General features: G+C 45.2%; 1 protein-coding gene and 1 non-coding gene across 2 annotated transcripts in view; both read left to right on the top strand.

Moving 5' to 3' along the window:
• Nucleotides 1-20431, top strand: part of SLC13A4 (solute carrier family 13 member 4) — a 41053-nt gene extending 20622 nt beyond the window's left edge. The window contains exons 7-16 of the mRNA XM_028746758.2: nucleotides 874-951; nucleotides 2906-3096; nucleotides 4796-4915; nucleotides 11763-11864; nucleotides 13320-13421; nucleotides 14687-14784; nucleotides 16116-16246; nucleotides 17941-18102; nucleotides 19175-19312; nucleotides 19872-20431. Of these exons, the coding sequence (XP_028602591.2) occupies nucleotides 874-951; nucleotides 2906-3096; nucleotides 4796-4915; nucleotides 11763-11864; nucleotides 13320-13421; nucleotides 14687-14784; nucleotides 16116-16246; nucleotides 17941-18102; nucleotides 19175-19312; nucleotides 19872-20009 (1260 nt within the window). The 3' untranslated portion in view covers nucleotides 20010-20431. The remainder of the gene's footprint in view (nucleotides 1-873; nucleotides 952-2905; nucleotides 3097-4795; nucleotides 4916-11762; nucleotides 11865-13319; nucleotides 13422-14686; nucleotides 14785-16115; nucleotides 16247-17940; nucleotides 18103-19174; nucleotides 19313-19871) is intronic.
• TRNAA-UGC (transfer RNA alanine (anticodon UGC)) lies at nucleotides 12067-12138 on the top strand. The gene has a single exon. It is a non-coding gene; the product is annotated as a tRNA-Ala (tRNA).
• Nucleotides 20432-20867: the final 436 nt, after the last annotated feature.

Raw genomic sequence — 20867 nt, forward strand, 5'->3', positions numbered from 1 at the left:
GGCTTAATCCTGTCCACTTCTAGATCCCTTGGTGCTTAAAAGTAGAGATGCTTGCTTAGGTTATAATTTAAACCCACATGTAGAATTTTAATACAAAATGGAAACATATCTCCTGAAGCATGGGAAAGGAAGTAACTTTTGAAGAGCAGCCAGTTTCTTTGTACCTTTTCTAATTTGGGCAAAAGTGGAGAGAGGATGTGCTGTTGTTGGCTGTCTCATGCCCTGTCCACACCTGAGAAAAAATGCCCCCTTCAGTAGCAAAGGGAGAGTCACATGTCTTGCCATCCCATGCATTACATAAAATTATTGCACTCACACAATCTCTCCTCCTCTTATGCATTTTGATTCACCCACTGACTCCCTGGTCAATGTGGCTGCATGGTGTGCATTAAGAATAACATTTTATTTGGCCCTAATTGTTTGGTAAGTGTTGTCTTGACTTGAAAAGACCTACTCTACATCAAAACTTATTTTTTACTGGATCAGGCAGCAGCTTCGATAATGTTTCTGTAATTGCACCAGTGGCGAAGCTGCATGCTCTGGCACCGGGGGCGGAGAGCAGGCTGGTGCGTGGCTGGTGTGTGTCCTAGCGGGCGTGGCATGCATCCCGAGGGTGTGGCACCCGGCTCAGTGGGGGGCTGCGTGGCACGTGTCCAGGGGGCGGCCGTGATGGTTTCCCCCCTCCCTGATGGTGCAGGGGGCAGTGCGCTCCCCCGCTCCCCCGCTCCTCCACCAGTGAATTGCACAGAATATTTCCGATAACATGAAATATCCACACAGGAATTTCAAACTGGCTTCCATCCAACTGGTGTCCTGGAATGGCACTGAAAGAGTTGTTTTCTAATGAAGGGGGATTTCTCTTCCTATATATAGAACATGAACGGCGTACACATGATTGCCAACACAATTGGAACTGTGAGCTCCAAAACCAATGGGCAGCATCTCCCTCAGGTAAGAACATTCTCCGCTATTGAGAGAGACAATGAATAACCCCAGGTTCATTTATCACCATTGCTTGGAAAAAGCAGAACATTTGATGACAGGGACTGTTTGTGTTTGTGGCCTACTTGCTCTGTTCCTGCCACTGCAGCTAGGCAGTTTGAAAGCTGTCCCCAGGGGTCCAGGATAAGAACATTCAGCTTAGCATGGGAGCTGTCCAGTGCAGAGCCCCAGGGAGCACAGCAAGACAGATGTTGTTTCAGCGATGCTTCGGCTGCGCCTGGGCAGCTTAATCTGTATTGTAGCCCTACCTTACCTGACCTATCTTCAGCATAGCTGTCCCTTTTCTTGCGAGGAATCCTATTCAGAATAAGGGAATTTCCCTTTTAAAAAGGGAAACATTGACAGCTATAATCTTCAGAGTCCTGATCCAGAACATGTGCCTTTAGAGCCCTGCTTCCTCCTCATGCATAAGACTCGGGAATGTTTGAGATGCTGCCAGAGAAGCTCTGTGCTTCCAGCTCTGTTCTCCAGCTCTTTTCCTTCCCTTGGACCTCTGGACCTCGGAGTGATCCTGCCGGGTACGAAGCAGGGTGATGAAACCAGTGAGGGCAACTTGCTTCTTCCAACCCTATTATTATTTATTAAAGTGGTTAGTCACTTTATCTTGCCCAAGGCAACCCAAAGTGACTTCTAAACAAGCAAACAGACAACGACCCCCCACATAAATACATTAGAACCGAAGAGGGGAAGAAATACATCAAAAACATCACACCCAGCATCTGACAGTATCCTCAAGCAGGACACCGCCCTGGGTGATGATATTGGAAGGGCTCTTGGTGCCTGCTGACTCCCTTTGACCCTGGCAAGCACTAAGCCCCTTGTCCAAAGTTTCATTCATTTCTGCTCTGATCCCACCAGGAAAGTGGTGAGATATGCCACTACTTTTCATATGCATAATACTCCTCCTATTTTTTGATATTAAACAGTCTATCATGAAGTGATATTTCCCTCAGTCTGTAGGGCTGGATCCTGACTTGACAAAGTGCCCTGTTGCAGGGTTCTCCTGTGTTGATAACCCCACCCTTCTTTGACTTAAGTTGTGGCCGTAACAGTGTTCCTAATTAGTCATCAACGCCAGATGATTTGTCTGTCATATACTATAGTGTCACTCTTCAGCGTTGTGGAGAACTAAAATGGCAGCTGGAAGACTCAGTCACCCAGTGTTGATCAGACTAAAATATTTTAAAGGAGACCCATTTCAATGTCAGCCCCTGCTGAAGTGTTGAGGCTCATGTGGCACTAGGCTTGGCTCGCATCCCATTTGAGAGATGAATGTTAGATTGAGAGAATGAGAGAGCAATTTGCCCAAGACCATTCCAGACATGATTATTTTGAGGCGGAAAGTCTGCCAACTATTGCCCTGGACTTCTCATGTGACTTGAGGATTATGAGCTCCCAACAAAACCCGTCTGAACTGAATCTTTCCCGCAAGGCTGCATGTGGCTCAGCAGCCCGATTACTGTTGAGCCTTTATTTCTGTCACTGACGAAGCAGTTTTCAGGGAACTGGAGAAGACACCTGTTCTGAATCTTTCTAGTTCTTAGAGAAAATAAGCTGTCTGCAGAACACAGGCATCCTGGTACACAGAAAGCATATTTATCAACCCATCAGTGAAGCTCAGAGAGCCCTTTCTGCTCTTAACTTAGCTTCAGTGGAAACTTCCAGTTAAACCCTTTCACCAATACTCATAGCCATTCCCATTTCAGTGTGAATTAAACCATTTATGCTTAACAATATCTGCCCTGTGATTTTCTGCAGTGCTGGTTGGTGTGGACCGCCCTGCATTTTGCTTTCAATTTAAAAATGTACACCCTGCTTTTCACGGTGTAGGTCTCAAAGCAGCTTACAACACCCAAGAGTCACAACATACAAACATGTGTTAAATGATGTGGTTTCTTTACAGGCTCAGATCCTTGTTCTGCCACCTCAGCCTCAAAGTTTAGACCTAAGCAGTAAGCCCCGGTACCCAACCAAGCACGATCAGATGGTCTGCAAGTGCCTCTCGCTGAGCATCTCCTACGCGGCAACCATTGGGGGACTCACAACCATCATAGGCACCTCCACAAACCTCATCTTCCTGGAGTATTTCAACAAGTGAGTAATGCATGCACAGTGCACATTTAGCAAGACCAGTGTAAAGACCTGTTAACCTGGTGTGGTTACAAGCCATGTGAAGTGAATGGCAGGAGTTGGTAAGGCAGGTGAGCTGTGCACAAGCAAGCTGTCAGCTAGCTCTGCTGAGGCTCTTTTTATTAGCACAATATGCAAAGCCAGTCAGATACATTTTGGACTGTGACCTTTACACATCTTCCAATCCCAAGATCGTGGGGTGGTACAAAGTTATTTTGACATCTGTTTCCACCGCGCCATTTCCCCCTTGAACAATGAATGTATAGCAAAGGAGACAAAGGTCACAGACAGGGCATGACAGACCACTAAAAGAGCAAAGGTTAAATAGAGGGCATGGTGTTCAGACAGCTATGGCTTGTCTGCGGGTGGAAGTGTGCTCCACACCCGGCGGTCATTCCTTCACCATGGAGCTGGTTCCTAATGTGTCTGACCCTTATAACAGCCCTGAAAGGAAGCAAAGGCAGTCCCCGTATAACAGATGGTGAGCAAAGACTGAGAAATAGTCACCTGCTTCAGGCTCCTCACGAGAGAGTGAGTTCTCGTTGAACCAGCGAGACTTTGTCACTTTGAACCAGCAGACTTTGTCACTGCTTTTTTAACCGTACCCTAGACGGAACAGGCTTCTTTTTTCATTTCTATTTATGCTCTTCTCTAATTCTTTATCACTACAGGCTCTGGAATTGAAGGGGAGGTGGCGGCAGGGAGGGAGGAATCTTTTTGTTTCTGGGACGGCTCCATCTGTTCTAGTGATTTGTTCCCCCTGCAAAGTAATAATCTTCCAAGTGCAACATCATTATGCTTTTTAATGTAGCAAATTATGTTAACAATAGATGGGAAATTAATGAAGCCAAAGGCATGCCTAAACTACTTCAAAAGAAAAATGATCTGATTTTATGAATATTTTCATGCAAATTTACTGTTTAACGATTAGCAGGGGGGGGGAGAGAGGAGGAGGGAATAAAATGCCTGAGAGGGGAAAACAGAATTTAAGGACGGTGCTCTGAATTCCCCCCGCCCCCTCAAGATCTCTTATATGAGTTCTCCACAATGGAACCTATTGTGTTTGCTCAGCCAACCAAAGAGCCAAAACTTGCTATCTCTCAGGTTACCCTGAAGGCCATTTCACAGATTACACATCCAAGACTGAAACTCAGTGTTATGGCCCATGCTTGGCATGCAAAAGGAGCCAGGTTCAATCCAGGTAGGACTGGGAAAGATTTATGGAGAGTCAGAGTCACCAATACGGAGCGAAATTAACTAATGCTCTGACTTGTCTATCATAGAACTTCTGTCAAAGGAGTTCTGCATGGCAACTTCCTTATCCTTCTGATGCTGGCAGGTGAAGTCTTTTCATAGAGTAATAGAATTGTCGAGTGGGAAGGGACCCTGAGGATTGCCTAGTCCAACCCTTCAATGCAGCTGTCCCATATGGGAATCAAACCTGCAACCTTGGTGCTATTGGCACCATGCTCTAACCAACTGAGCTATACTAATCTTTTTGGGGGGCCGTTCGTTTGTTTACTTGGTTTTTTAAAGGCATCCTGAAACAGGCAGTACGCAAGGTGAACTTGAAAAGGGGAAAGCATCATATAGGTCCCTGATGCTGCTTGAAAAAGCTTCCTACAAAGTGGCTGTGAGAGACCTGTTTTTGATTTCCTTACAGCCATTATCCCAATGCTGAAGTGGTGAATTTTGGAACCTGGTTCTTACTCAGCTTACCCATCTCCCTCATCATGCTGGTGCTGACCTGGTTTTGGATGCATTGGCTTTTCCTTGGATGCAAGTAAGTGGGGTCTGCAAGATCTCAGCACAGCTCAGCAGTAGAGCAGATGTTTTGCATGCAGAAGCTCACAGAAACGTCCACCATTTTGCATCATTGGACGTCCAATACTTTTGTCATGGGAAGACATCTAATGGAGCTGAATGTTGGGAGATTCAGGCATACTTAAGCCATGGAACTCACTCCCACAGGAGACAGTAATAGCTGTCGTAGTCCTGTGCTGCCAGCCACAGCAGAGCTCAGTGGAGGGAGAATCCAGCCAACCAGCTGAGTCTCAGGGGGGAACTTGCCTGAAGGCAGAGTCCGTATACAAGGTCCAGTCCAGTCCTAAGGTCAGGAGTATCTCAGTTCATGTAGTCCAGTGGTTCTCAACCTGTGGGTCCCCAGATGTTGTTGGACTACAACTCCCATCATCCCTGAGCTCTGGCCTCGCTAGCTAAGGGTGATGGGAGTTGTAGTTCAACAACATCTGGGGACCCACAGGTTGAGAAAGGCTGATGTAGTCCAGGGGTCAAGAAAGCCAAGGGTCCAAGGTCACGAGAAGCAAGAAGCAGCAAGGTTTGGCCAGTAATGACAAATGTTGTTTTCAGCAACTGACTGAGGCTGGAAACCCTGCTTAAGAAAGCTGGAGCCAGCGAGTGGGAGCCGATTGAAACTAAATCCTTCGAAGACAGAGGTCCTATGGCTGGGTCGGGATGGCATGGGGATGAGGGACCAACTCCCTTCTCTTGCGGGGGCCCAATTAGTGCCATTGCCTTCCGTTAAGAGTTTGGGTGTAATCCTTGACGCCTCCCTTTCCATGGAGGTGCAAGTTACAGCAACAGCCAAGGCGACATTTTTCCATCTTCGCCGCATCAAGCAGTTGGTCCCTTACCTTTCCCGCCCCGACCTGGCCACAGTGATCCATACAACGGTCATCTCCAGGCTTGACTACTGTAATTCGCTCTACACGGGGCTGCCCTTGAAGCTATCCCAGAAACTCCAGCGGGTGCAGAATGCTGCAGCGAAGCTCCTCACGGGGTCTCTGCCATGGGAGCATATTCACCCAGTGTTTTTCAAGCTACACTGGCTCCCGGTGGAGTACAGGGTCAGATTTAAGGTGCTGCTTTTGACCTTTAAAGCCCTTCACGGCCTAGGACCGTCGTACCTACGGGACCGCATCTCCCAGTATGCCCCACGGAGAGCCTCAAGGTCCATAAATAGCAACACCCTAGTAGTCCCGGGCCCTAAGGAAGTTAGATTGGCTTCAACCAGAGCCAGGGCCTTTTCAACTCTGGCTCCGGCCTGGTGGAACGCTCTGCCTCATGAGACCAGGGCCCTGCAGGATCTGATTTCTTTCCGCAGGGCCTGTAAGACAGAGTTGTTCCGCCTGGCCTTTGGCTTGGAGCCAATTTGATTCCCTCCCTCTTTCTTTTTTCTTTTCCTTCTCCTCCTGCGATGAGGCTACATCTTAATATTTTAATATTTCAATATTTTAATGTTGTATTTTAATTTTGTTTTTAAGTTGTAATCATTCAACTTGTTTTTATTATTGCTTGTAAGCCGCTCTGAGCCCGGCCTTGGCTGTGGAGGGCGGGGTATAAATAAATTATTATTATTATTATTATTATTATCAGGAGCAAAAAGGCTGATCAGTAGCAGGTGGAGTCACTTTGCCTTCTGCTCCTTCAAGCTGCTGCTCAGCAGGTGAAGGCAATTCCTGGCCCATTACAACCACTAACTTAGCTTGCTTTAAAAGAGGATTAGACAAATTCATGGAGGAGAGAGCTTTTGATGGCTTCTAGCGATGATGGAGGCTAAGCTCTAGTCCCACTGTCAGAGGCAGTATGCCTCTAAATACCAGTTGCTGGGAATCGCAGGAGGGAAGCATGCTGTTGTTCCCAGGTCCTGCTTGCGGGCTTTTCACGGGCACCATGTGCTTGCAAAAGTGCAGCTTTGTTCTGGTTGACTGTTGAGATGCTCGTCCATCCTTACTCCTCAGATGAAAGATTGGATGTCATCTAAGGTAGGACCTTGTCTGCTTTGGCACCCACTCTTTGGAATTCTTTGCCAAAGGATATCTGCCTAGCAACTTCCATGTCCTCATGTTGCTGGCAGGTGAAGATCTCCCTCAGAACCATAGAATTGTAGAGTTGGAAGGGACAAACGAGGCTCCTCTAGTCCAACCCCTGCAATTCAGGAATCTTTTGCCCAATGTGGGGTTCATGACCCTGAGTTTATTAATCAATTATATTTGGAGGTTTTATTTTTTTAAAAACCCAGAGCCTTCTGTTCTTCAAGTCACATTGAGAACTATGCTAAATAAAGAAATAGTTTTCATGCTAGTACATGAATAGCTGGAAGATGTTGAAAACCTCTGGTTGCCACTGGCTTTTTCTGGCATTAAATATGAATCTGTTCCATGTGCTTTACCATTCAGTCCCATAAGTTGTCTGTTCCCTAGCAAAAAAGGGGGGAGGCTATAGTAAATCAGAAATAATTTATAATCCCACGACAAGTCCTAACATGATCCACAGTTCTTTCACAAAGAGCATTTGCATTCCACATTACAGTTCCAAATATTCTCTCTAACAAGGGTTGGTTTTTTAAAAAATCCGTAAGGGAATTAAAGCGTTAGCAACCTATTATGAAACATTAGTGGATTCTGAGGCTCATTAATCTCTGACTCCTGCTTACTGCACTTCATTCAGGAATATATTCCCCTGGAAACCTGATGCTGCAATAGTTCAAGAGGAGGGAATACATGAAGACACCAAAGACTATTCTTTCTGACCTAGACAGTGGGTCAAATGTGTAGGACAAAGCAAGGGAGAGGATGGGGAAAAGAAGGTCCTCTGGAACAGGGTTTGTTTGAGCAGAAGCTTGATTCTTATTGTGACAGTGTTAGGGTTTGGTGAGATGCCCCTCTGCCATCCTGGCATTGGTAGCATCAACACAGTGTGGCTGTGGGCACTGTCATTTATGACTGACATCATGCACAGACCAGGGATGGGGAAGAAATCCAATTCAGTTCACATTTGAATGTGAATCGACCTATTTCATAGTCATCCTTAAAAATTTGCCCTTCTCTGAATATTGCAATGCAGTTCTCCAGTCAGGTACACATATACAAAAATGCATATACCGGGTAAACTGGGCATAAAAAATTGTGCATATGTACAAATGTGCATTATCTTAAGGGAAATTGCTTGCAAAAAATGTGTCTAGGAGAAGAAATGTGTATAACTTTTCTTGAGAACTTAAAAAAAAAGAATTTGCAAACTCATGGGGAGAACTAAGTTTAAGGCTAAGAAAATGAGAAACTGAGTGAAACCAGTATTGACAGATCCGCTCCTTCCCACCTCAGATTGACTTTGATAACAACAGGAGGCTTTGGAATCGCCTCGAGGATGTAGAGGGCAGAGCCAGAGGTGGGGCCAGACCCCTGTAAAGAGGAAAGGGAAACTGAAGGGCAGGAGGCAAGAGAGAGTGAATGCAGCACAAGAAGTCAGGCTAGGCAGGTTAGGAGAAAGAAGGCTGGGATGCCCTGCTTGATTCACCTGGCACCCAGAGATCAGGCAAAGAAACCTGGATCTTGCATGGCAATGCCCAGAATTGAAGATGATGAGCCCCAGTTGAGTAGGTCACTCACCCTGCTGTAAGGTAAAGGTAAAGGTACCCCTGCCCGTATGGGCCAGTCGTGTCCGACTCTAGGGTTGTGCGCTCATCTCGCTCAAGAGGCCGTGAGCCGGCGCCGTCCGAAGACACTTCCGGGTCACGTGGCCAGCATGACGAAGCTGCAGCTGGCGAGCCAGCACCAGCACCGCACACGGAAACGCCATTTACCTTCCCGCTATAAAGCGGTACCTATTTATCTACTTGCACTTAGGGGTGTTTTCGAACTGCTAGGTGGGCAGGAGCTGGGACTGAACGACAGGAGCTCACCCCGCCGCGGGGATTCGAACCACCGACCTTACGATTGGCAATTCCTAGGCACTGAGGTTTTACCCACAGCGCCACCCGCGTCCCTAATTCTCACCCTGCTGAGAATCACATAATTAAACTACAGCTTTTGCACCTATAAGTGATATGTAATGGCCACCAACTTGGGTGATTTTAAAAAAGGATTAAACAAATTCATGGAGGATAAGGCTATGGGAGTCAACTAGACATGATGGCTAGGTTCTGCTTCCATTGTTGGACGCAGTAGGCCTCTGGGTACCATTTCCTGGGAATCACAGGTGAAGAGAGTGCTGTTGTGCTCGCTTCCTGCTTGCACATTAGGGTACCTGGTGGATCACTGTGAGAACAGGATGCTGAACTAGATTGGCCCTTAGTCTGATCCAGCAGCTTCTTTTTATGTTCCTGTGTCCTTGTCCCCAGGTACTTTGGATGTCAACACTTAGTTCCACAAAATTAGCCAACTTTGTGGGAGGCTGCACCAAGGGCAACTTTTCCTTGGTTCCAGCTGCTCTTTGCAGCATGGAGGAGCAGGGGTTGTGGTGGAATCCTGCTTGGAGAAGTACAAAAAACAAGAAGCGCCAGAGGAGGAAGCTACCCTGTAAAGAGAGTCACTCCCATGAAGCTTCAGAACTAACCAAGACTTGATTCCCTGGTGCTGTTGATTCAAGGAGATGAATATATACAGTGGTGCCCCGCAAGACGCACGCCTCGCAAGACGGAAAACCCGCTAGACGAAAGGGTTTTCCGTTTTGGAGGCGCTTCGCAAAACGAATTTCCCTATGGGGTTGCTTCGCAAGACGAAAAAATATTGCACGTTCCCACGGGTTTTTTTCCGCTTTCCCCCCCTTTTCCTAAGCCGCTAAGCCGCCTATCAGCTGTTCCGCTGATAACCCGCTTAACAGCTGATCGTGAAAAGCCACTAGACCGCTGTAGCGCTAATCCGCTAAGCTGTCAATGGGCTTGCTTCGCAAGACGAAAAAACCGCTAGACGAAGAGAATCGTGGAACGAATTCTTTTCGTCTAGCAAGGCACCACTGTATTTTCTGGCTGTGATGACAGACTCACTGACTGAGGGTGAGTGAGTCAGAGGCTGGGAGATAGAAAGTCTTGGCTCTCCCAAAGGATGCCTTGTTTCCCAATAGGTTGTGCGCTCAGAAAGAAGGACACATGAAGCTGTGTCATCCCAAGTTGTTGCTCATTGGTAGTCAACATGGTTTCCTCCAGACGGTTGGACTGCAATTCCCATCATCTTTGACCATTGACTACGCTGGCTGAGGCTAATGGCAGTTGGAGTCTGAAAGTTGCCTTGAAGGACCACGTTGGTTATCCCTGCTCTAGCCCTTTGTTGTTTGCTCTGACCAGCAGTGGCTCTTGAGGGTCTCCAGTAGAAGTCCTTCTCATTGTCTGCTCCCTGACCATTTAAGTGGAAATCAAACTTGGGGGTTTCTGCATGCAAAACACACGCCTTGCTACTGAGCTGCCCATTTCCTGAGGAGGCTAAAGAGCAAGAACAGGTTTAGCATGAATGGAAAAGCACTGTCAATTCCGTGAGTCGCCTGACCGATTGCTGAGTCAGTGGAGTTTGGAGAATAACAGCGGCATTATGTTTGAAGTTCTGCCTTTTGGCCAGCTGCATCAGCAGTATTCAAGAACGTCGGCCAGCTGGCTTGATGTACTTTCTTCCGATAAGCTGCTACTGCTGCGGTAGAGGCTTGTTGCTAGAGTCCTGACCTGAGTGCTGTGGCACTTACAGTGATATGCTCTTTGCTCAGGTGCAGATTGCACCAGCTTTTCGTGCTGTGTTCAGAACCATTTCTTGCAAAACACAGGTGGTAGAGATGTAGGGGCCAGCTCATTTTAGCTCAGAGATGAGGAATCTCTGGCCCTCCAGAGATATTGGATGCACTGCCTTCAGTGCTGACTATTGGCTGCTGTGTCTGGGGCTGGTGGGAGCTGGACTCCAAGAACATCTGAAAAGCCATCCCTGTTTCAGCCTGCTTTTAATTAAGATGCTGGGCTGGGTATTTGAATCACTTAAATTACTGGTAGCAACATGGTGCCTGTCAGATGTTGTTGAACTACAACTCCCATCATCCTTTGGTTGCTAATCATGCAAATACATGTAATATAAGGGGCTGGCTTGGTGATGCTGGACCACAACTCCCATTATTCCCAACCATTGGTCAGACTGGCTTGGGGCAATAGGAGCTGGGAATCCAAAAACATCTGAAAGGCACCACATTGATTACCCCTGGTTTAAATGGTTATCTCTGTAATTGTTAAAATATGTTTTTAGGTGTGTTTTATGTTTTTCATCATGTGTGAGAGATACATCAGGAGGGCTGGCCATGAAATATTGGGAATGAGCAAAGAAACAAATTAAAGGTTGCCAGCAGCAAAAACCCCTGCCCGATTTTGTGCAAATCAGCTACAGAAGTGTTGTCATCCATGCTTCACTTTGGGGATGTGATAGTCTTTGTGCAAATGTACACTGTATATTGTACACTGCTCTGCAAATCCCATTTATTTCTGTGGGATATCTGAAAGAGATTTTCTTAGTTTACTTACAGTTACAGTTTTTCATTGCATGCCCATGATCCCTGACTTTTGGGCACATTGGCTAAGGCTGATGGGAGTTGTAGTCCAGCAACTTCTGGGAGGCCACAGGTTCCCCACCTGTGAAGAGAAACCACATTTCAGTGGAAACTATGCAGAAGGATCTGCTCCTGTTTATTTTCACTATCACCCAAAAATGGTACAAAACCAAGGGTGGGTTTGGGAGAGGGATTATAATTGGCTCATCTGTATCCAGTATATGGATTTCAAGTTGAATAATGAAAACAGAGAATATTTGGTGCAAACCAAGCTTCTAATTGCTTTCTGCTTCCTTGCCTCACGTTATTTTCAGTTTTAAAGAGACATGTTCACTAAGCAAGAAGAAGAAGACCAGACGGGAAGAGATGTCTGAGAAGAGAATCCAAGAAGAATATGAGAAACTGGGAAATATTAGGTAAAATCATAGCTTTGGAAGGGACATTAAACATCACCAAGTTCAGCACTTACAGCATCCTGTCTAGTTTCTGCTTAAATGCCTACAGCAGAGGAGAGATCCACCACCTCCCGAGTCAGTCTGTCAAACAGCTCCTATCAGTAGGAAGTTCCTCTTGAGCTTCAGCCACAATCTGCTTCCCTTCCATTTCCACCCAAGGGGAAGGGCTGTAGCTCAGTGGTAGAGCACCTGCTTTGCATGCAGAAGGTCCCAGGTTCAATCCCTGGCATCTCTAGGTGGGACTGAGCATTTTCCTTGTTTGGAACCTTGGAAAGCCATTGCCAAGTAGCGTAGAAAATACTGCGTTCAATGAACCAATGGTATGGCTAGGTATACAGTACGTTTCTGAGCACAATTCAAAGTGTTGGTGCTGGCCTTTAAAGCCCTAAACGGCCTCGGTCCAATATACCTGAAGGAGCATCTCCACCCCCATCTTTCTGCCCGGACACCGAGGTCCAGCTCCAAGGGCCTTCTGGCGGTTCCCTCACTGCGAGAAGCAAAGCTAAAGGGAACCAGGCAGAGGGCCTTGTTGGTAGTGGCGCCCTCCCTGTGGAACGCCCACCCACCAGCTATCAAAGAGAAAAACAACTACCAGACTTTTAGAAGACATCTGAAGGCAGCCCTGTTTAGGGAAGCTTTTAATGTTTAATAGATTATTGTATTTTAATATTCTGTTGGAAGCCGCCCAGAGTGGCTGGGGAAACCCAGCCAGATGGGTTGGGTATAAATAATTTATTATTAATAATAACAACAACAACAACAACAACAAACATAAACTGCCTATGTTACCTCTTGAGTCTGTTCCATCTTCTAGTCCTTTAAATATTTGAAGAAATGTATAGGTTTTGCTTCTCACGTATAGGCATGGGAGGATTTGATTCAATTTGCATTTAAAGGCAAAGTTACATAATTTGTACTTTCTATAACATTATATGAAGTGAAACTCAGATGTTCTTTGAAATTCATGCTTCTCTGAATTTTGCAGTACAGTTCTCCAGCCAAGCAGAAATGCATATATCAAGTTAGAGTGCACCTAGAACTGCATATAATAAACATTAGTGAACATGACATACAAAAATGCATTATATTAGGGGAACCTGCTTTGCAGAAATGATCATACTAGAAAAGAATTGCTTACAAAAAGGTGCATATTAGAATAAATTCTGATGAATTTTCAGGCAGACTCTTTACTTTGAAAAAATCATAAACAAATGTGGATAATTTAAGATTGGGAAAATGAGAAACTGAGAGGATGGGGGGAAATGCCCATTGCTACTCATGCACAGCTGTCAACTGAGGAGCTGAGTGTTTTTTGTTAACTTAAAAAAAAAAAAGAGCTAACTGCTAATCGGTAAAACCTTTCTTTATTGGCCTCTCTAATATTAAATGCTTCCCCTTGTCCCATTTCCTTTCTAGTTATCCAGAGTGGGTGACAGCGTTCTTTTTCATCCTGATGACTTTGCTCTGGTTTACAAGGGAGCCTGGATTTGTCCCAGGCTGGTCATCCTTCTTTGGAAAGTAAGTTCCTAGTTCGTAGCAATAACTTTTCCAAGTGGAGTTGGGAGGGGCAGAGTGGGCGAGAAGGACCTGTGTGATATTTGGTGCCATATTTAATACTGAAATGTCAATGAGGCCTCCTGCACCACATTTGACATCAGGCAAACACCCCACCACCACGGAGACCATTCCATTGTAACTATCCGACCTCCCAAAATTGTAACACCTCTTGCGATGGTTTGACCCCTTTCCGTTTTAACAGTACAGTGGTACCTCGGGTTACATACGCTTCAGGTTACATATGCTTCAGGTTACAGACTCTACTAACCCAGAAATAGTACCTTGGGTTAAGAACTTTGCTTCAGGATGAGAACAGAAATTGTGCTCTGGCGGCGTGGCGGCAGCTGGAGGCCCCATTAGCTAAAGTGGTCTTCAGGTTAAGAACAGTTTCAGGTTAAGAACGCACCTCCGGAATGAATTAAGTACTTAACCTGAGGTACCACTGTACAAATTCTACAAGTACCCTCCATGTCTCCTCAAAATCATTTCTTCTGCATATTCCCCGTCTTACCTTAATGGCACATGTTAATTTATCATTAATAGCTATATCCCACACCTTTTGATGCCATTCTTCCATTTAAATTATACTTGCCCCTTCCACTTCCTAGCTATAATAATGCGTGCAGCTGTCAATAAATTTGTGGGCAAGGCCTTCGGTCTATGCTGCACTTAAGCCATTTATGGCCATAAATGCACTGCCACAGCTTACAAGCGTAGTTTTTCAGTTTTTCTGAGGATACGTATGTGAAGCTTCAGCCCCAAATATCTGAAGGAACATCTCCTTCCCTCCAGGCCTTCTCAGGTTGTAAGATTTGAGACCTTCTTTGTTGTTGTACCACCTTCAGAGATTTGAGGGATGACAGCTCAGGAGAGGGCATCTTCTGCGGCTGCCCCCATGCTGTGGAATTCCCTCCCCACCGTGGTAGATTTGGCACCCTCATTTTGTAGTTTTCCTAGCATTTTGAAGACACATCTCTTTGTCATGGCCTTTGACACTTGAGATATATATTAGGACCCACCCTGGTGTTACTGGTCCTATAACATGTATAAAAAATATGGCATGGTGTTTTGGGGATGTAACATGGAATCTAAGAACTGCAAGAACATGAGCAGCATGCCAGTAGAACTTGCAACAAGCCATTAAGAGGAAACAGGAGGAGCCACACAGATCTCTGCTGCCTGTTTTCCCTGCCTTCTATAAAACAACTCCCATGTCTCTTCCCTAGGAAAGGCTATCGGACCGATGCCACAGTCTCTGTTTTCCTTGGGTTCCTCCTCTTCTTGATTCCAGCAAAGAAGCCATGCTTTGGAAAGAAGGGGAAAGGTATGAGGGACTCAAACATAAGAGCACTCGACACATCTTGTATTAGCTCCTTTTGGTCTCCAGCCACACACAAAGTACCTGCAGGGGAGTTCACACATTCAAATCAGTCACAACAGTGAGCTTCAGATAATGCTTGTTTTCAGACTGGCTCCCATTGGGAGCATTTGCATAACATACATAGGTAGGAGGCAATGATGTACAGTGGTACCTCAGGTTACATACGCTTCAGGTTACATATGCTTCAGGTTACAGACTCCGCTAACCCAGAAATATTACCTCGGGTTAAGAACCTTGCTTCAGGATGAGAACAGAAATCGTGCTCTGGTGGCGCGACGGCAGTGGGAGGCCCCATTAGCTAAAGTGGTGCTTCAGGTTAAGAACAGTTTCAGGTTAAGAACGGACCTCCGGAACGAATTAAGTACTTAACCCAAGGTACCACTGTACGATGATTAACCACATGTGGGCAATTCCAGCCGTTTGCATTCCAGTTTGCTTGTGAACTCTGAGGCCTTCCCTAAGATGATGCCCTCCTGATGTTTAGGACTACAACTCCCATCAACCCCAGCATCATACAACCATGCTGGCTAAGCTATAAGGGAGTTGTAGTCCAAAAAGTTGGGTAAGGCTGCTGTAAAAGAAGTCAGTGGTCTTCTGCTAGATTAATAAATTCTTTCTTTTTATAGGAGGGCCAGACTTCTTTCCCTGAGGCTTTTCTTTTTACTAGACTCTGGCTGGGGCCAGCTTCCATTTTCTCAGCTCTTTTCTTCCATCAGCCTCCCTTCCCAATATATAGCATCAAAGGCCAGGTTAAAGAGGTGTATCTTCAGCATATTGCAGAAGCTAAATGTCTAAACAAACCTTTTTTTGGGGGGGGGGAGATTCCACAATTTAGGGGCTGCCTCTTCCTTACTTCAGATTCTCCAGGCTTGTTTCAGCTGGGCATGATCACAGTTTGCTTCACACACTCACTTCAACAAATTGAAAGCAGAACAGGAACAACAATTTGCCCCTCAGAAGAAAATGTTGGCCTTTTGCGACTAAGTGAGACTACTTTTAACCCAAGCCTTCTTTTTCGGCACATCCTCAGTGTAAGCGGTTTCATATAGGCTCCAGTTTCTAACAAGATTTGTGGGTTTTGGTTTTTTTAAAAAAGTTCAGAGCAAGCAACCAATGGAGAGGGAGGATGTCTTCATTCCTGTCAGTCCTGTTCCAGGACTCTGTGTTTCTTTGTGAACATTTCCTGACAATGTGTTCCACGCCAATCTGAGTTTGCAAAGGAACTTGGGGAAATGACAATTTTATTTTTCTGTGTGTGTTTTGCTTTGATGCAGGAGATGTTCCAAATTCCACCGATGTTAACGCAGGGGAACCAATAATCACCTGGAAGGACTTTGAGAAAACCATGCCCTGGGAGATTGTGGTCTTGGTTGGAGGAGGTTATGCTTTAGCAGCTGGATGCAAGGTAACCCCATTATCCCCAGATAACCCCCTGTGCTATAAAACTGGCATCCACACATATCGGAGCTCCTTAACAATGATGCATCTCTCTTCGAGAGAATGCTGTTTTATCTCAGGTCACACACACCCTATTCACTCAGTTTCACTCTCTCTGGTGCCCCCTAAGCTACTATTCTTTGAGTTTCCTCCATCTCTCTTTTTCTCCTTCCTGTTCTACAGATGTCCCTATGACATTGGCCTGACATTATACTCTAAAGACTAATGGCTGGATGACTTTCACTGTAATATTGGGGCCTAGTCAAAGTTAGAGATGAAGTGAATTCAGCATTGCAGTGAATTCCCTGCAGTTGGAAATCCTCACCCCAGTTTGAGACCCTCGGTCCCTCCCGAATTTAGGAGTGGGTCAAAAACATTGATTTCGTTCTATTAATTTGTACACCATCCTTCATCATGTTGACATGATCTCCAGGATGGTTTCCAGCAATACATAAAAATGCATTGAGCAAAACTTATAAATGCAATCCAGTTAGTAAAATCACAATAGACCAAAAGCATGAAGCCAAAGAATTCCTGGTGGCTGCAGGAAGGCCCCAGGCTCAATCCTTAATTTTAGTTTTATTTTATTTTATTTATTAGATTTATATACCGCCCATCATACGATCGTAGGGTGGTTCACAGAATAAAATACAGGATAAAAACAAGTAAATAGCTAAAACAAAACAACAAAACAATAACCTCTGCTTCCCTACTCTACCCTGAAGGCCAGATTAACAGAAGCATACTGAAGTGGAAGCAACATGAAGATCATTTTTTTCCAGCAATCTCCCGTTATGACGAGAGACCCCCCCACTCACTATTCTGAACAACTTTTTTAAAAATAAAAAATGCAAGAGTGCACTATACTAAGAACACACATACAGTTTTGCAGAAATAGATTACTGTACAGGGATTGCCAAATCAGAATTGTAGGATCAACTTAAATTTATGAGGAAAACCTACTTAGGGAACAAAAGTTCTTGTGAGCATTTTAATCTAAATATAATCATTGCTGCAATTATTAAGAAAACTATAGTAACCAATGCCTTTTCTTTGGCTTCTGGCCCATGTAAACTCTCTGAAGTTTCTCCACCAGGCATCAAGCCCACTGCCTCCTCCTGCTCCGTGACAGGAAGGTATCGGAGAAAGTATCTCCAAGCAGGGCATTTGAAAGGTGGGGGCAGAGATGAGGGAAAGCCCCATTGTGTTATTGAGGGTCCTTGTGCTATCTTCTGCTAATTTAGCTGAACCCAGGTCACATAGCCCAACTTGGTACAGTGGTACCTCGGGTTAATAACTTAATTCATTCTGGAGGTCCATTCTTAACCTGAAACTGTTCTTAACCTGAAGTACCACTTTAGCTAATGGAGCCTCCCGCTGCCGCCACGCCGCCGCTGCACGATTTTTGTTCTCATCCTGAAGTAAAGTTCTTAACCCGAGGTACTATTTCTGGGTTAGCAGAGCCTGTAACCTAAAGTGTCTGTAACCTGAAGCATCTGTAACCCGAGGTACCACTGTATTCAGTTATGTGTGCTCAGCTCAGTGTAGTGACCAGTCCATTCTGTATTCCTGCAGAGTAGTGGGACTGATGTCTTGAAAAGATGCTGATGGACTGGAGATGCCTGACTTCAGTTTTTTTCACTCACTGTCTTTCCCCCACAGACTTCCGGCCTTTCCACATGGATTGGGCGACAAATGTTATCCCTGAGTAGCCTTCCCTCTTGGGCTGTCAGTCTGTTGGCCTGTGTCCTGGTCTCCATAGTAACAGAGTTTGTTAGTAACCCAGCAACTATAACCATCTTCCTACCTATTTTATGCAGCATGGTGAGTACAGACTTTGGATCAATTTATTATCAATCAATCAATCAATCACCTAGTTACAGATATGTCTCAAGGCAACTTGCAGACATGTCTTTAAAACAACTAAAATGGTTTTTAAAGCAGTACAAATACAACTGAAAATAAGTTTGAAAACAATACAAAACAAAGACCCTAAAACTTGCCGAAACAAACATATTATTGCAGAGTAATCCTACACATGCGTACCTAAAAGCAAGTGCTCTCAGATATAAGATTGCTGCCTTAGTCCTGGAGTCAGCAACGCTTTAGGACCCAGAAACTGTTGTGGACACTACAAAATATCCATTTCACAGAAGAAAACTGGATGGTGCTCAACCGCCCCCTCCCAAATAGAAGGCAAAACACCAAGTCCCCTCCCACAAAACAAATAAAACACAGACCAAAAAAAGTAACGTTCTGCCCCCAACCTAAGGCAACCCCCCCAGGGCAAACAACCAGAACCTGCACCCCCGCCAGCCCAAATTTTAAAAATGAAAGGACAAAGGGACTTGGGTGCAGTGGTGCCTACAGGTGCCACTTTGGAGGTCCATGCCTTGATCTAATACTCTATCCACTAAGGGACGTGGGTGGTGCTGTGGTCTAACCACTGAGCTTCTTGGGCTTGCCGATCAGAAGGTCGGCAGTTCGGATCCCCGTGATGGCGTGAGCTCCCGTTGCTCTGCCCCGGCTCCTGCCAACCTAGCAGGTCGAAAGCACACCAGTGCAAGTAGATAAATAGGTACTGCTGCGCCGGGAAGGTAAATGACATTTCTGTGCGCTCTGGTTTCCATTGCGCCAGAAGCGGTTTGCTCATGCTGGCCACATGACCCAGAAAGCTGTCTGTGGACAAATGCCGGCTCCCTCGGCCTGAAAGCAAGATGAGCACTGAAACCCCATAGTTGCCTTTGACCGTCCAGGGGTCCTTTACCTTTTACCTTATTCTATCTACTACCTGACATTGGCTCTGAAAAACAATGGTTTCCTGCAAGGAATAGGTTTTGGTAGTCTACTACTTTCTTTGACTACAAATGCTCATATCTCCCTTTTCTCTTTCCAGTCGGAAACCCTACAAATCAACCCTCTGTATACCCTGATCCCTGTCACCATGTGCATCTCTTTTGCGGTGATGCTGCCAGTGGGCAACCCTCCAAATGCCATTGTCTTCAATTATGGGCACTGCCAGATCAAAGATATGGTAAGTACCAAGGGTGATGCATGATCAATGATCAAATTGGTTAGATAAGGGGCAGTGATAATAATCACTTAAGACTGCAACTGTTTTGTTGTGGTGCTTAAATGATGGCTTTCCCCCCAAATTTGAAACTGGATAGCATCTATCATTTCAATTGTGAGTTCAGGTTGGATGTCAACATTTCTGTGAATTGCACAAGGAGTGTGCTTGAGGAATCTTCAAAGGGGACCAAGGAAGAGCCTCTTACCTCTGTACAGTAGGGCAAATAATTTTACACCCCCTCCACCCTCCATTCAGATATTATCCCAGTTCTGTTACATGTGTATCTCGGAACCCACATGCCCATGACGCCAACACGCACTTCTACGAGAGCAACAAAAACACTAGCATAGATACAGACATGTGTTGGTTTAAATGCATACATACCTGATTAAAAATGATTAATCTCATAATTTCATTGAAGTCATTTCTACCTGTACCCCTTGCTACCTTGAGAGGAGATGTCCTGCCTTAACTGATGACAATTAATGTGGTCTGTTTCCCTTGTTTTTTTCATTCATAGATCAAAGCTGGCTTTGGTGTCAATCTGATTGGTCTAGTGGTTGTTACAGTGGCAATAAATACTTGGGGAATTAGACTCTTTCACTTGGATAAGTTTCCAGACTGGGCAGCAGCCAGCAATGTCACTGGTCCATCATAGTCAGCATCCACAGAACTTGCTGGCTCACAGCAAGTTGGGAGCAAAATATTTGCACAGCTGTTAAGAAAGAAAAACACTTGAGTGTATATTTGTTCCATTAACCTGAACTAAGTAAGAAGTAACTCTGTTGGAGGTTTCCCTAACGATCACCATATCTCCACCATCTAGTACTGAAGGGGTTGGGAAAAGCATGCATTATTCTTGTCTTTCAGCAATACCATGGAATTGCTTTGATCCCTCATTCCCCCATCGTTTCCACAGAAAATCCATTTTTGTTCTACAGAACACTCAGCCAATTTGTCGTCTTTACTTGATGGGGTATACATAAATCACAGTGCCTACAGTCCTAACATCCAAAGTGTGTTTTGAAGACTGTATCTATATGTATATATCTATAGAACATTTTTTTAAAAGAAAAAGTTAAAAGTTGTATGTGGAGTTATTTATTTGGTAACAAGGAAGAACCAATTTGATCAGCCAATTGCTCAAGGCCAGAGGGTTATCTGCACAGCTGCCCTTTGGTCCAGGGAGAAGACCAGGTCCATGGTAGACCAGGGTTCAAATCCCACCTCAGCCGTGAAGCTTACTCATCTTGGGCCGGTCATTGTCTCTCAGTCTAACTTAACTTAACAGGGTTCTTGCAATGATGAAACCTGGAGCACCTTGGAGGAAAGGCAGGGCATAAATGTAATAATAAATTAAACAAAAACAGCCAGAGGGCATCAGGCTGCATTATGCACTCTTGCGATGGTGTGTTACCAAACTGCTAGCATGAAGAAGGAATCCAGTGAAAGAGAAAGCTGAGGAGGCGGATATCCAGCCTCTGGCTAATTATTTTCCTCATTCTCCAACTTTGAT

The sequence above is a fragment of the Podarcis muralis genome, chromosome 10 (assembly GCF_964188315.1).
Source record: "Podarcis muralis chromosome 10, rPodMur119.hap1.1, whole genome shotgun sequence".
NCBI lineage: Eukaryota > Metazoa > Chordata > Lepidosauria > Squamata > Lacertidae > Podarcis > Podarcis muralis.